Source organism: Glycine soja, chromosome 5 (assembly GCF_004193775.1).
Source record: "Glycine soja cultivar W05 chromosome 5, ASM419377v2, whole genome shotgun sequence".
NCBI classification, from domain to species: Eukaryota; Viridiplantae; Streptophyta; class Magnoliopsida; order Fabales; family Fabaceae; genus Glycine; species Glycine soja.
Window position 1 is genome coordinate 994,035 of NC_041006.1, and position 17,342 is coordinate 1,011,376.

The following is a 17,342-nucleotide window of genomic DNA, read 5'->3' on the forward strand; positions in this document are numbered from 1 at the left end:
ACTATTCAAAATTATGTTAACGGTCTTAAAGATAAAAACAAAACAAATATAATTTTAAGTACTAAAACTAAAAAAGCAAATTTACAAAGATAAAAAATGAAAAAATATTAAATTACAAAGACTAAAAATTAATATAAATGTGAATAAAAAAGTAGATGCATGTAACATTTTATATATATTTAATAGGATAAATAGTCACTTTTGTCTCGAATATGTAATTCGCAGACAAATATATTCCTGAGGATGAAAATACAAAATTTAATCTCAAAAAATATAAAAAGTGCGACAAATATATCTGGTCGTTAACTCCATCGTCACTGTTAATAAAATAGTTTACGTGACACATAGAGACAAATTTGTCACTGAAATGATTGTCAACATGGTTATCTCTAATTAGTAGCATAGGGACATATTTGTCATATAATATTTTTTTGACTTTTCGTCAGACAAATGCGTCCTTGAAAGATGAGAATACAAAATTTAGTCCCAAAAAGAGTAAAAAGTGCTAAGATATATATAAATGTTAATAGTAGATTATGACTAATTATTATAATTTTAAAAAAAAATTATAATGATTGTGACAATTTTTTTTAACAAACTCCTAAATTAAATTGAGTCTAACAAAAAAAGAATATTTGTTTTATAAACTATAAATAATTTTTTTACACTCATGTTTGATGAAAGGTTCAAGTAAAAAAAATCTTTATTGTAAAGTATTATAGTTAAATTATATCCATGAATAATTTTAGAAAAAATTACAATTGCAATGATACTTTTAATTTGTAAAAAACACTCACCTCCATTGGAATGATTTTTTTAAGGTTATGATTTTTTAAATGACCATTTAATAAAAAAATAATTGTATATGATTTTAAAAAAATTAAAAATCAACAAACTTTTATTATGATTTATAATTTGATGTTATTGCATATACTAATAGACATTCATATTTTATTATAAAAAATTTATTAAAAAAACAATTAAATAAATAGTGTTTGATTAAACATAAACAATGATTTTTTTATCGTTTCACAGCAAAAAAAAAAAAATCTTTTTTTCCTGTATTGACAGCATTTATTCAATAGTTAACAATCAAACGATTGTTTTTTTTTTTTTTGTAGTTGAAGAAAAGTAAGAAGAATTCGTTAATAAAAATTCACTTACATTGGTAATATTTTATGCATGTTTCAACCATTAATGAAACTTAAAAATTATATAACAGAAAGAGACATTTACCGATGTGATATAGCTCTCCCAAAATTTTGTCCTAATTATTATAAATTTTTCAAAATTATAATAATTAGTCACAATCTATTATTAACATTCGGATATATTTGTCACACATTTTACACTTTCAGAAACTAAATTTTATATTTTTAATTTTCAGGGACGCATTTATCAACAAATTACATAAAGTAAAAGTGACTATTTAAGCTATTTAATATTTTACATGACTTATATATTATCTTACATGTTGACTACATAGTACATACCATTACACATTTAATTTTTTTAATGTAATTATATATTTATGAAATAAAAAAATAATTTAATTTTTTTTCCATCATGAAATTAAAATATTATTAATTTTGTTAATAATTAATTTTTACTGAAAAATTTGACTATCCATATTTAATGAAATGTTTCCTTTCAAGTATATTTTTTTTACTCATAAAACTTAAATCGAAGAATTTACTTGAAAAAAGAGTTCAGACCAATGGAACCAACAATGTTAACAATGTTAAGCTAACATAATCCGCGATTTACACTCTCATTGTTTAAATTTAAAAAAATACTGTGTGGGAAGTCTTTATTTACTAGTAAGTATGGTTTCTTAAGACATTTAAAGGCATTAGACAATTAATTAATTAATTAAATATTAGAAATAGAATTTTAGCGAAGTAGAAAGAAAGTTGGGGGTTGACAGAGAAAGGAAAGGATTAGGGGATAGTGGCAAGCGAGGAAGGAAGTGAAGTTTCAAGGTTGACGCAAAGAATTGAATTGAAGTGATAAGTATTATATAGCATGCAAAGAAAATGGTAAGGTAAGGTAAGATCGATAGCAGAAAAGGAAAAAATGACGATGGACGATGATAGCTCCATATATGTAGGGGGTCTTCCCTACGACGCCACCGAAGAAACCATTCGCACCGTCTTCAATTTGTATGGCGCTATCCTTGATGTTAAGGTCCACTTTTCTAACTCTATCTCTTTTAGGGTTTTAACCAACTTAGTGTTTCGCCACTTTGTTTATCTAATTCCTTTCACAAATAATCGATTCAACTCATTGGGTTTCCGTTTTAATTGCCATGTTTTTTTTTTTCAGATAATCAACGACCCACGCACCAGGGGCAAGTGCTATTGTTTTGTTACTTTCACAAATCCTAGGTCTGCAATTGATGCCATCAACGACATGAATGGCAGAGTATGTAATTTAATTATTTATCTTCTTTTACATGTTTTAGGGTCGTTAATATTTGGTTATGAATAGTCATTGTTGTGCTTAGCTTATGAATTTTGCGTATTTGGCACTGTGTTGTTCTGAATTAGACCATTGACGGCCGTGTGGTTAAAGTTAACGGGGTGAGGACTCGTGGGGGCAGGTCAAATTTTGGCAGAGAACGTTATTACTATCATAATGATGAGAGGAATGGAGATTGGGATCGCAGTAGGGATCGAGACCGAGATTATGATCATGATAGTAATGATAGGGATGGATATAGGAATCGGAGCAGTGATTGGGGTCGAGACCGTGACAGGTCTCGAGATCGTGATCAGGACAGGGATAGAAGGTTTGAGCATATGCATGATTATGATCAAGCCAGAGAAGCTATGCTAGAAAATGACTGGATCCGAGAGGATGATAGAGTTGAAAATGAACAAGAACATAGCAGGGGACATGGTGGAGATGTTGATAGAGATCACAACATAGATTTGAATGTAGACAGGAAAATGGATAGGACCAGTGATCCTGATAGAAGTTTTGGTGAGGATAGAAAAGATCAGTCAAGGAGAAACAATGAGTAAGATCTCCATCCATTTTCGTTGACATATGTTGATTTCCAACTATTCTTCTTTAGTTGACTTATGGTGCATGCATCTTCTGCTGGACTTATTGGTGTTCTTCCTGCAGCTTGAATGTTACAAATCAACATATCATGGATCTTTCATCAGATTCAGCTGGTACTCACAATGAGCAGGTAATGTGAATGTGTTTGTGGATTTCCGAATTTTCTTGTTCAGATAGCATAACAGCATAAAATAAATTGAATTTGATTGTGTTGCACTTTTTTTTGTTTTAATTCTTTGTGTGGACTTCAGTTAGAAGCTCAATTAGAGAGGTCAACTCAACAGCTTGATCAACTAAAAAAGGAGGTTTGTAATCTCTTTAGAGCTAACATGATTCACATGAAAGAATGATGAAGTTTTTCAAATGATCAAGTCTACACTAGTATGCAGCTTTATGATACATTGACAAATGTTTGGTTCTGAACAATTGCATTTTCTGGAGGTGCATACTAATGCATGCAAAGACTTCCCAGAATTCCAATATTTACTAGTTACTACATGCTGAATTGGGATATCATTTTAAAAACCTTTCAATTCTAACTAACAAGTCCTGTAGCCCTTTATATGTTATTTTTACCTCTGCTATGTGTTGATGATGCTGGAAAGTGGAATTTCTTGACTTGTCAGGTTTCTCAGATGGAAGAGGGATTGGAAGAGAAAAGACTCCATGTTAAGGAATTACAAAAGCAATCTAAGGTACCTTCTCTCTTATTTTCCATGCATCACATTTGGAACTTGTTTACTATACTTTATTGCTTGTCCTTACGCTGAAGTCTGAACAAAAAATATGTATTATGTTCTGACCTGGAAGATATTTACTGCAGAAACTGGAGGATGCAGTGATCAATGCAAAGAAAAACTCTTCATATCGTCAGATGCAGTTGATGAAGGTCAGTCATACATTAGATACTTGCAGTCTCTATACGAATATCAAATTCATGAATGATATTGCTAACATTGGGTTTGGGAAATTGATGTTCAGCTGCATAAAGGTTTTCTGCAAGTGAAAGATTGCACAGAAAAACTAAAAACTAGTGAAAAAGAACTTCAGGTTTGTTTCTTAACACCACATAATTCTGATTTATATACGAATTTGCAAAGTATGTCCTGTGTTTTTTAATAAATGAATACATTATACATTGTGATCTTGGATACTATTATTTTCAAGTTCATATGATTTTGTGCATTCTGTTTCTGTGTAATTAATTTTATTTAGACATATGTGGCAAATGCGCTCCCTTTATAAAATGTTTGTTAAAATTGTTGTGCTTGCTTGAATATTTTCTGTCAACGACTCAACATTATATAGTGCAATTGTATAAAAGATATATCTTAATATTTTTTTTTCTGTTGTTTGATTTTGTTTTTGCTCCCTTTTTTTTTTATAATTTTTATTTTTTCCATGGAGATATCTTTAAAATTAAATATGGTATTTCTCTTTTTGGGTCTATTTCTTTTCTTTTTTTTAAATTGTTACATTGGGGGATAAAGACATGCAGTTTATTTTTGAATAAGGAGTTTTAGTAAAGAAAGTTATAGAATTATAAATGTAGAGGATAAGATATCCTAGGAAAGGTGGGGGGAGGAACAAGAAACATGTCGCCATTAATTAAGCTTCATAACTGGACCCAAAGTCAAGGAATATGTTTTTAGTCTCTGTGGATATAGCTAAATTTGATTTTAGACCTCCATTTTTTTTTGTTAGTTTTGATTGTCATCAATTTTAAAATTTTGAAACCAGTCCCTTTCACTACTCGGTGATCATATGATATGACATGCATCTATACTTCCCATCTCATAATGGTTGTTTACGTGACATGTATAGATGCATGTTACATCATCACTAAATAATAACAGAGATCATTTTTTTTTTAAAAATGAAATAAAGTTTGAGGACTAAAACCAACAATTATTTTAGGACTAAAATCAAGCTTAACAGTAGTTACAAGGATTAAAAATATATTTAAGTCCAAAACAAAACTATTTTATGCCATAAATTACAGTGGTAAAATAATGGAGAAATTAAAATTCATGTGTAAGTTGTAAAGAAAAATGCAGTAGCAACTTTCAGGAAATGAATTCCTTATTATCAAGAAAATGGCTGAAATAGGTCTCTGTTGAGAATTGAAAGATCTCTGATGTTTGCTCATCATTATTGATTTGAAATTATGAATATGGTCTGATGTGGTGTTGCCTTAAATTTAGCGAGCTCAGTTGTTCCTATAACTCCAGTTGCTTTCTTGCCTTTCTTCTCAATCCCCACATGTCCCAAATGGTTGTGACGAAATTATGCAGGTAGCATGACTAAGTATTTTCTTTTGCGGCTTGCAGGCTCTAATTGATACAGCAATGTCAGAGATTGACTGTGATGGATTAAAGGATGGACAACTAACAAATGGAAGTCTTGATGGTAGATTGTAATATATCTTTCGGAGGTTCAGATTGTGTCATTGATGCTTAAAATGTGTTTAGCACAGAATACCCTAATGTTATATGGAGAAGAAAAAAAGGCTGGATAATTATTCTCTTTTATTATTCCGCTCCAGTCTCTACTAAATAACATTAATAGAGTTTTGTTTATACTTTTAAGTTGTTGGTAAACTTGGTCATTGTAACTTCCTTTGTTATAAATTTTCACTAGAGAAAACCAGCTGACTTCTTGAACTCCACTCGATTGAATTGCATGACCTGATGCTTCTTATCCAAAAAGCTTGGCTTTTGGCATGAAAAACTGCTAGTTGGTATAGCACTTGCTACTTGCCAAATGTTTATTGCCATCTGTGCATGTGCTTCGCTGCTTGGTCAGAGGGAATTTGGGGGCTCTAATTGGTTCTGATGCATGGCACAGTATATAGAGTGAAGAATGTTTTTTGGTATAATGGCAAATGGCGATACTAAAGTTTGGACTTCTATCATCCTGTAAACTACCGTGTAACCAATATGGATTTTTATTTTAAGAACTGAAGAACCCTTTGTATGAAATAATTTGCGTGATTTGGGTTAATTATAGGCCGGTCCTGTCTAATTTGGTGGTTTTATGGGACAAAATTATTCCACAACTTGTTGCTTAAAATTTGAATTTCAATACATTACACAGTACAAAATAGATTTAGTGGGTAACATGGACATGGTATGATAGGAAATAAATTGGGTCAGTTTGTTGAAATAAGTATTTATTTAATAAAATAATCAATTTTTTTTAGTATGTTTCTCTAAATTGTTTCTGTTTAAAAATAAATAAATTTTTATTTATTTTAAGTAAATTTTATTTGTTTCTTTAAAAAAACACTTATAAAAAAATATTTATTTTTAAAATTACTTTTTTAAATTTAAATAAACTTATCCTGTATATTACCCAAGAATGATTAGTAGCGGTGGGAAGTCGACACTCTAAGCAATCTTTATGTTGATTATATCTGAACATAAAAATAAAATATATCAATGACGTTGCAGTAGTTCCCCGAACATTACCGATGTATCCAATACAATATATACCTTGTAGGTTGAGGACAACTGAGGTACTCAACGGAATTGGATTTGCTGCATTCACGCATTCACAAATCTAGACTGTTAAATGAAGATCAGATGATTTATATTTTATCTGTTTATTTTAAGTCTAACTTATGAGTTAAAATATCATCCATCGGATGTCCATCAAACGGTCATCATTAGCTTATTGCGTGAATGCGTCAAAATTTCGACCGCAGAAAATCTGGGTCCACAACCAACATACTACGCTGATGGAAAAAAAAAAAGTTCTGATTTAATTTTTCTAAATTCGATGAACAACCTATTAAGACATCAATTAAAACTTCTGTGTGCTTGAAAAAGACCCCTACTAGTTGGAAAGATAATACCCCTCCACTGTGCTTGTATAAAATTGTGATATTTGATGTTCGGATTTAATCAATCAACCTAATTTGATTCTGGATTAGTCATAATGGAATCATGATAAAAGATTGATGAGAATATTGGTTTTATGATATTTCAAATGTAGGGAGTCCTTTTCTTCTATGAATTTTTCTCTCCTGATAGGGATAGAGAGAAAAGAAAAGCGAATCTGTACGTATCTTTGCTCCCTATAAATGGGGACCATAACATCTTATGTTGATAGCTCAGTTATCCCAAATTTGATAATTATAGTTTGCTCCCTTGTCAAATTATTATATCACTAACGGTATCTACACAATTATGACATATATGCCCTTAGCCATAGTTTTATATTGATTAAACCACTTCAATATTTTGACTAATAATATAATAACCCTAACTCATTCAATTATGTGATATATATATGTATGATCCAAAATTGCTAACAATCTTTCACTAGTCACAAATATATATATCCTTACATTCCTTATGAATGTATTAAATTTTATGAGCTCAAAATTTGTCATTACATGTCTTGAGCATATTCCAAAAATCTTGTCGATTGGTTACATTTACATGTAGAATCAAAGTAATTTTCATTGTATCAATTACAACTAAACCCATCAATGATCACTAATGTTGACAGAATCAAATGATATAGACTCATCATGAAATGTGTAGCATGAAAATGAAGGTGGTCTGTACACGTCTATTTTCAACTGATTCTACTTTACCTCAATGATATCATTTAATAACCTTAATGTACAAAGTGTAATAACTAAATAATAAAACATATATATAACCAAATATATCCAAAAGTCAATATATACATACATAAAATCTAACATAGAACATAAAATACATAAAAATGACTAACTCCCACTAAACCAAAGAGTCAATGTATATATTCTAGTTTTAATAGTGAGCCTGCTATGTTTTCCATCAACGGAAAAATTACAACCACTAGCATGTTATCTTTAGCATCCGAAACCCCGAGAATTCAAACAGGATGTCTCCGTGAACAAACACTGGTTTCTTTTAATTTTTGTTATCGGTAGGAGTCAAACTGTATCAGGAATTTACAATCTCGATGCATACCCAAATCAAACTGAAATCTCACGTATATAGACAACGAACGGATATTCATTCATTTTCTTTCAACATTATTAGTACATCAATATGATAGAAAGAAATAACAAACAAAAAAGCAAAATCTATTAGAGAGAATGGTCCTTCAACACAGGTTTTAATTGTGGTCATGGCTGCGATTTCATCTCATTCCTTGATATTGCAGAAAATTATTAACAAACGTGACTGGTGTAGCTGCAATTATTGTTGTAAACACCTTAATGAATAACCTTGACGTTGCAGCTATGGCCGTTTTTTAAAATCTTGAATCAACACTATCATGTGTGTTTCTGATAAGCCTCTATTGCCGAAAATAGGCCACATCTTGGTTTGCTGTTGCACTTGGAACTATCCATGCAATGCATGGCACTTAGGGGTTTTAACATTTCAGGGAAAATTCGGACTTCTCAGCAAGTTTAACTAATTTGGGGATTGAACCATGATTTTCATAAAGTTTTAAATAGCAGGCTAGTAAAAAAATGTCAAAATCATCATATCGACCACTATTATGAGTTGTGCAATGGTGCACAAGAATATTATTCCTTGTCCACAACGAGAATATCACATGTGGGAAGGATTGATTGCTTTACAAAAAATTATAAGTGAGTCATTAGATCAACTGAGTATGAAAAATTAATCCCCAAACAAAAGGTGTCGAGAAGTTAAATATCAATTACTATCTAACTGGGACATTAACGTATCTCATTTGTCTGGAGGCAGAGTAGATCATTTTTATGAAAGTAAAAGACAGAATTTGGGTGGGATTTTTGGAAACTTATAAGTTTCAAAAAAAAAAAAACAGTTATATAATTACATAACTGTTTTTTTTTTTTAAGAATGAAAATAAAGTTTTATAACATAATAAAAGTGAGTTAATATTGATTATAAAAATGAATTTCTAATTTAAATTAGATAGCAATATTATTCTAAAGACTTGATAAAATACGCCTAAATTTTTCTTTCTCTTTTCCTTTTATTTTAGTTCCTGAAATTCCTTCCACTCCCAAATAGTCCACATAAACATATATAACACAGGAAACCCCTTTATAGACTTTGGTCACGGACAATGATATTATTTGTTAAGGGCAAATTTGTAACCCAGAAAATGGCAAGAGTGTCAGAATCCAATTCTTCCCTCCATAGTACTAGTATACCAATACATATAACAGCATCAATACCTTCCATACGGTAAAGCAAAAAATACAAAACAAATGTCCAGTTTTATGCCTTTTTACCACAGAAATATAGGCAAAAAGTACCACCAAGGATATTTTGTTCTACTTAGTTTGTTTTTTTTCCCCAACAATAATGAATAGTAGTTGAACATGCATGGGTTGGTAACTTAGTATGTGATGATGGGATGCAAGCAAAACCCTAATTCTAAAACCCTAGAATTTGAGAGTGATCTCACTCCCATTGCTCTCTTCACCAATCCCTTTCCTCTCCCCTTCGTTCTCCCCACTCTCCCCCTTCCAGCTGCTACTCTCCGACTTGCCATCCTCAATACTCTCCGACCGCTCCCCGCCGCCGGGAACGTCAGATTCCGGCGATCCATGGCCGTGGGACGCCGCCTTGTACATGTGCAGGTGGTGCAAAGCGTTGTGGTGCTGCGGAGGTGGCGGAAGCAGCGGCTGGGGCGGCGCCGCGGTGTAGAAGTCTTGTGGCATGGGAGTGGCGGCGCAGTAGTGTGGCGGCGGCGCGTGAGAGGTTGGGTGGGCGCCGTAGAGAGTAGGGGTGGCTGTGTGTGCCGCCGTGGCATATTCCGGTGGGACCCAGATTCCGCCGAGGACCACAAGCTGTGGTGCTGCTGCACCCGCTTGAGGACTTGGACTGGGTCTTCTTGTGTGAAGCCTATATTTCTGTTTAACAAAATAAATATTAAATGGAATTAGAAATTATTAACTGGTATAAAGAAAACGAAAAACAGAAACAATAACAAAACAACAAAAAGTTGGTTTGGAAAACGCAGAATGGTACGTCAGGGTGATAATATAATGAAAATAGTACAGCAACAACAACAACAAAGGTGCCTGTGTCTGTCTGTTTGTACTACGTACGTACATGCACAGTTGAACAGAGAAAAAACATTTACCTGCAAATGGCTTTTTACTTCATCATTGGTCAAACCGTCAACCTTCATCAACTCCCTTATCTGTTTTGGGGTCGCCACTGTGTCAAAAATCAATTCAGCATGAGATTCTGAATCCAAAGGACCCTTCTTAATTACTGTATTTTTTATTGTTTATTTGTGGCTTATTTTTATGAAAAATGATTTTTGAAGATACAAAACTCATTTGCCATCATATAATAGAGAAAAATAAAGCTAGCCACCTTAAAAGATGAACATTTCTTAAAATTAAGTACATGTTTCAAATTTGCAAACTCAAGTTTAAATGAGTTTATTTTATAAATTGAATTTGCAAAAATAACCTTCTGTTACCTTTCAAATTAAGTTAAAAAAACATTAAGATAAAACTCAGTTTACAATCAACCTAACTAAAAATCAAACAAGAACTTTCTTAGATTTACTTTTTGAACACAACAGAACAGACTTTCGGTGTTCCAACTGAAAGCAAAACATGTCCTAATGAGTTAACCAAACAAGCACTTGATCATATATTTCATCTGAACCTATCACTTAACTATGTACCTTGTGATCCACCAAGCATTTGAAGAGCATTAACAAATCTTCGGTGCAGGTCTGGTGACCAACACCTTCTAGCTTTCCTATGAGTTTGTGCACTAGTAGTGGTTGTGGTTGTTTGTGCATGAGACGATGCAACTGGGCTACCACCTTTTCCTTGATCAACCACAGCTCCATCACTTCCTGAATTCTCCTTCCTACTCTGACACGAAACTCCCTTAATTTCTACCTCTGCACGTTTCTTATCCTCCATTTCTTTCTCCGCAGAGGCAAGAACAAGTTCAGGGAGAGGCCGCAATGTAGAGCCCTGGCAAGAGTTTCTCTCTTTGGAGAATGGAAGGAAGGCTCCTCCACCGTTCCTTTGTTTGTTGTCAAGAGCCAACTTTGGGCTTATGCTGAAGCCTATATCAGATTCTTTAAGGGTTGTGATTGGTGGTTGTTGTTTGGTTCCTTCGCTTGATGCTTGGCTCCATAGTTGTGCTGATGTCATCCAATTTGCCTTGTCAGACATGTTTGTTGCCTTCTCTGAGCTCTCTGAGGCTAAGTGCTTCATGGGTATGAATTCTTCCAGAACTGGCTTTGCTCCATGGTTTACTTTAAAGGCCTGAAGTTGCTGCCTTGAAGCTTCCATGGCTGTTCCAACCAAAGACATTTGTGTGGCTAATTAACTAGATTGCTTGGTGTGCACAAAAGAATACTATTGAAATAAAAATATGCATATGATTGCCTGTTATTTTTACCCTTAATGATTAATATCACTACCTAAATAACATTCAAATAAATCAATTAAAGTAGGCAAATATATATGAAAAAAGAAGAGAAATTACCAAAAAGATACCGGAATAGAAGAAGATGATAATAAAGGTTGGTCATATATAATTACTAGACTTTATTAGAAAAAACTGATCGAGTTCGTTAGTGTTAATTATATCTATTTATCTATATATCAATATTTATTTTAGACTGGGTAGCTTGAATCTTTAAGGTTTTGGATTCTGTATGTTTGATTAGTTTATTGGGGGGATCGAATTTTGAATTTAGTTTGGTGTGCATGTTTATAAAAGGGTGAATTCAATTGTGTACCATTGGTGAGAAGTTGCATGCAGAGAGGAAGCTCGCGCTTGAAAGCATCAATCTTGAGGCGTTCTTCCTCCAAGCGATTGAGGAATTCTTCAAGCTTGTAGGAATGATCAGTTTGATCTCCAAATGATTTGAGTAGCAAGGAATAGCTTTGAGGCTTGCAATCCAGACTTAGTTCTGAGGGTGATGCCATTCTTTAAATTCACGTGTATAGATAACCAACTAATTAACAAGTTCACACTGTGTAAGATATGTTCATGCCAAAATAGGAACAGGTTGGTATGTGGGAACAAACAAGAGCAAAAGAGGGTCTTTGGCTTCTTCCTTTGAGATTTTGGTGGGGGCGAGAGAGAGAGAGAGACAGAGAAAGGGTGGTAATGTTGTTTCTGAAACACAAGGGGGATCGAGGGAGGATCGTCTTCCTTTTAGAGGTGAGTTCAATAGGAATAAAGCAGGTTTAAGAGAGAGAGAGAGAAAAGAAAAAGCATGGGATAAAGCAGAGGGAAGTAACTTCCTTCAAAGAACCAATGCAAAAAAAAAAAAAGTGTAAAAAATAAAAATAAAAATGAGAGAGGTGCTGTGAGAGAAGGAATCAGAGAATCTGACATTAGAGGGTCATGTGCTTAGACCCTGGTTTTAGAACCACTCAGTGTTCTTTGTACGAATTTAATATCACCAATACAAAAGATGATTCTTCTTACTGTTACCCCTTTTTTTTTTTCTTTAGTACTCCTTTCTCTCTTTTTTATCCCCCCCCCCCCCCCTGTACTCCTTTTATTTTGGCTTTCTTTTCATACGAGCTATGTGCCTATGCGCAAAATGAGACTCAGATTCTCCAACAATTTCAAATCAAGATCTCATTAACGGTGTATTATCTTTGTTCCTTTTCTTCTTTTCACCGGAGATTTATTTTGCTTTACCGGATATATCCATGAATTTTTTGCTTCAAAAGTCTTTGGGATTAAGTACAAGGACAAGGATATATGCATGGATGCATGTCATGTATCAAAGAGATCTTGTTCCATTTTAAGCAGAGATTAATTAAATATAAAACCAGGGATAAATTTTATATAGGCTGCCAATATCGTTTATAAATATGATTGCCTTTATGGAGAAGATTTGGATTAAATACACATAATATATAAGATTATGTTAGTTCTAAGTTCTAACTATGGTATATTATGTTATGGTTGCATTTGTTATATATAATCATGCTCAAGAATGATAAGAAAAATCATTATGTGAAACCAACATGGATGCAGATGTTGGCCACGTGTAGTGCGCGCAACATTGGTCTTATGGGTATCCATTCATACCCGTGTATTCAATTGCTGTTTCAGCAGCAATAATTAATGAATCTATCATGATTAATTAATCAAAAGATTTTGAATTGTGGGGGAGCATATACCATCAACATAATTTTTACCAACACAGTGAATAAAGAGAAAGGGAGAAAAGAAGGAGAGGGAAAGCACATATTCAAATAGGTTTTAGTATCAAACAACCTTGCAACTTTCTCTTTGAGTCCAAAAAGTTGCATAATTGTCATGAATTTGAGTGCATTCAGGGAAGGGGAGGAATATCTAATCTAAAAAACGAGACACTCACCATATAGAATAAAATATTTGCCTCCAAGAAAGGAATATCTTAGTTCCAATTCTGCGACTCTAAATTAAGGGAACACAACCCACGAAGCTTAAAGGGAAGAGAGAAAAAAATCACCCTCCAAAAGAGTGATAAAGGAGCCTAGCAGAGGAGAATCTTCTTCTGCTACTATCTTTAATGAAGTGGGTAAGAAGCTAAGAAGATTCTCTTTTACAAGTTAAAACGAACTTTCGTTATTTTGGTTGGAAAGCCAGGTGCAGAAACGCCAATTACTATAGGGTCGAACGAGGGTTTTGAAAAGTTTTTAAGTTGATTGATTGGATCACGTCTAATTTATAAATTACTTGATTCCTTGCGGGTTTCACACAAACAATAAAGATGAAACGATACTTTTTTCATAAAATTATTAGCAAATTAGGGCGCATCTTAATTTTTACAAAACTTGGTAATATACTGTAAGAGATGTATTAATTAAAAAGTACAAATATACAAAGGCAGTTATTTTTCTTCCTTAAAATTTTATGGTATATGCGAGATTGGTTTAGTGGAATTGTGGAAATTGGATTTTTGGTTATGATATTTTTACTTATTTAGTACTAAATTCTCTCAACAAACTCCTTAAGCATTAATTTATGAATTCATTTCAAACTTATTCTGAAAGGCTTAATTTAGTGTATTATGAAAAACTTCATTTCAAATTCCTTAAGCATTAATTTATGAATTCATTACAAATTCCTTAAGGAATTTAAATTCATCAATGAAGAAATATGTATATGATACTCATTTAACATTCCTAAATTAAATTAATGTAGTGTATAAAAGTATTCAAAGCAAAGCTCGTTCTGTATTGATCATATTAATTATTCCAAATGCATAAATTAAACAAATTAAAAAAATATGGGAAAAAAGATTGATTATAAGAACATAATTCATGTAAAATACTTAGTTAACAGCATGTACAAAATAAATTGACTAGCTCGCAGTGTATAATTCGTGTTTGAATTTTATATATTTAATTATAATAGATAATAAATATTAGCATATATCATATATCTATAGTAATTTTGTTTCAAACGTCACTCGCTCTCTTCTTTAAATATCTATGATTTTATTTGTGTATATTTAGATAATTTATTTTGTTAAATATCATTCTATAATCATGTTAGAGAGAGGAAAAAATTATTTTTAATTTTTCATGTAAAGACTTGTCATGTGTTTTTTTTTATAGATGAAAGACTTGTCATGGTTTATTATAATGTTCATTAGAAAAAAGTGTATATTTCTTCTTCTAATAAGATTATAATATCCCACTCTTCAATGATATGGGAAAATTCAAAACCAGTATGTTTATGTTACCCTACAAGGCTCTTTATGAAATTGATAGTATTAACAACATACCATAACAAAAGAGTGATAAAGGAGCCTAGCAGTTATGTCAATGTATTACCTCTACCATGAACAAAATATATTCAAATCAACTCATCATGCTTTATCGCTTCAAGTCCTTAACAACACACAGTACTGCATGCCCATACATGTGGGACAATCACTTAACACAAGGTATACAAAGGGGATCATACCTTTGGGGGGGGGGGGGGGGGGAAGCGATCCTATCTCGCACACAAATTCTCAAATGCCAATTTTTATATTAAACAGCACTATCCCAAAACTATAGTTGCTACTTGGAATTAATTTCTACTTAAAGGCATATGTACGTACGTAGAATGTAGAACTACAACTAGCAATCCATATGCACGTAGTAATGAATTTCTTATAATTTTATCCCTTATATATTCACGTACGTGTCAATATAGTTTTATTTAAAATAAAATAAAAAACAATTAAGGAGAACTTACATAAGCAGTGGTAATATGTAATGAATAATAGGTGGGTTTCAGTGCTATATGTAGATACTAATAAAAGTTAAGCACATGGAAATATATTTTTGTTCTTTGCATCGAGTAATAGTAACACTTTAATTAGTAAAGGAATTTATGGACATTACGATATCAGAAAATATGACAACTTATTTTAGCTTAATTAATGTGTATTTTATTTGTATTAGTTTCATATTAATTATAATTTTAGCACAAATGATAGTCATACATTTCATATAATTGAATTATATTTTTCAATATATATATATATATATATTTGTGTGTGTGTGTAATCTTTTTTACCAAGACAGTAAAATAGTTTTATAATTGCTCCGCCTATGTAGATATTAAAGTTTGTTTATATAAAAATTACTTTGTTCTCGTGATTATAACTACTACTATGGCAATTAAAATAAAACTAATTAACATTACTTGAACTTAATTAAATCATCTTGATTCTTCACTATAACATCCTTACTTAAGTTTCCTTCGATCGTTGACAATAATACGTAAATGATTAATTTTTGAGACATAAAAATACGTTAAAACAAACTCAACTATATATCTATCCTAACCAATGTATATAGTATGAAACTTAAAACATAGATGTTTTGTAAAACTTAAAACTATTCCTCAAAATTCGAAATATTACGTGAGAATATGTAACATTATCTTACAGTGTCAATATTATAAACTCTAAAAATCTTTACATCTCATGCTTCATAGGATGCACCAACAAAAGATTATATAATTTTTCAATTAAAAAAAGAGGAAAAGCAGCGTGGCTGTGTGAAAGTGAGAGGAAGAGTGCATCAAATTCCACGAGCTTTCAATAAAAATGGTTGGTTGCTTTCCAACTTCAGTCTTCTAGTACAAGCTAAACTCCAACTCACACCTTTTCTTCGGATTCTTCCTTTTTTATTTTTATTTTTTTTCCTCTCTTAATAAAAGAAAAGAAAAAAGAGTAAAAGAAAGAAAAAAAAACAATAACAAAGAATAGAGATTATCCTCGAGACGCGTGTCCATAATATTCTTTCCTATCGTCCTTCTTCTGAATATCCCTTTTGCGTGGCCCATTTGCGGTTTCTGTCAGAATATTCCTCCCTTCTGCCATTTTCCTTATCGTTCCTGCTGCTCCATGCTTTTATCGTGATATTCCTTTATTTTTATACATCTTACATTTCACCTAATCTTGTTTACTTATTTTACATCTCACAGAAAAAATCATCAATTAAATTTATGAATTTTGTATTGTATGATTTCCTTAAGACTTGCCTGTTTAATTATACATTGATGATGATTCCTCTTGCAAATAATAATTAAAAAATAAACACATTTGGGTCAGCATATCAAGTGTTTCAATGCAAAATTTGAAATTAAAATTAATTTTACTTAATTTTCTTTAAACGCTCTATTTTGTATTGAAACAGTTATAAATCAAACACACACAAAACCAAAGAGGGAACCAACCTTATGGCACTAAAGTTTTCCAACTTACCCGCCATAACACGTGATCTCTGCAATAGAATATGAAAATCTTGTCCACATATTATTTTTTAAAGTTGTTTTTCTATTTGAAGTTACTACTTAATGGTAGACAAATAATTCTTCAATTATTCTCTTTGGAACATTAAAACTCAAATATCAACTTTTATCCATTTTACAAAATATCTCAAGAGAAAACATATTTTATTTTATTTTTATTTTATTTTTTCAATGTCCTGTATACATAAACATACGAACATAATGTTAGAATTAAGGGTGATAAAGCATATGTTAACCTGTTGGATTAACCCACCCAACCCGCAACATAAAAGGGGTTGAAAAGCGAGTCGTACCAGATATTGACTTGCTTTACCAACCTTAATAAAAATGTAGGAATTTCATTCAAAAACAAAATGTAAAAATCGAAATAATTAACTTTTGATGGTTTTAGTTAATACTGACTGCTCCAACATGCAATTTTCATTTTTGTAACAATTTTTTTTATCTTTTTAAATCACTAAATATATTTTGTTAAATTAGATCTCAAATTTAAAAATAATATATAGAAAAATTTTAAAGGTTGAA

At 31.8% G+C, this 17,342-nt stretch overlaps 2 protein-coding genes across 3 annotated transcripts; one reads left to right on the forward strand and one right to left on the reverse strand.

Moving 5' to 3' along the window:
* The first annotated feature begins 1,874 nt into the window (after positions 1 to 1,874).
* LOC114411718 (probable splicing factor, arginine/serine-rich 6) lies at positions 1,875 to 6,050 on the forward strand. Of its 2 annotated transcripts, XM_028375384.1 has the most exons (9): positions 1,876 to 2,187; positions 2,326 to 2,424; positions 2,550 to 3,022; positions 3,133 to 3,199; positions 3,321 to 3,374; positions 3,696 to 3,764; positions 3,893 to 3,958; positions 4,051 to 4,119; positions 5,400 to 6,050. In XM_028375384.1, exons 1-9 carry the CDS (start codon positions 2,077 to 2,079, stop codon positions 5,487 to 5,489), a joined length of 1,098 nt encoding a protein of 365 aa, XP_028231185.1. In that variant the 5' UTR covers positions 1,876 to 2,076; the 3' UTR covers positions 5,490 to 6,050. The 2 variants fall into 2 exon arrangements, with proteins under 2 accessions (XP_028231186.1, XP_028231185.1); XM_028375385.1 differs by lacking the exon at positions 3,321 to 3,374 and having other exon boundaries at positions 1,875 to 2,187.
* A 3,133-nt stretch (positions 6,051 to 9,183) lies between these two features.
* LOC114411719 (myb family transcription factor EFM-like) lies at positions 9,184 to 12,229 on the reverse strand. The gene is made up of 4 exons (XM_028375386.1): positions 11,794 to 12,229; positions 10,717 to 11,343; positions 10,159 to 10,235; positions 9,184 to 9,925 (listed from the first exon to the last, which is right to left on the reverse strand). Exons 1-4 carry the CDS (start codon positions 11,981 to 11,983, stop codon positions 9,455 to 9,457), a joined length of 1,365 nt encoding a protein of 454 aa, XP_028231187.1. The 5' UTR covers positions 11,984 to 12,229; the 3' UTR covers positions 9,184 to 9,454.
* Between the last annotated feature and the right edge of the window lie 5,113 nt (positions 12,230 to 17,342).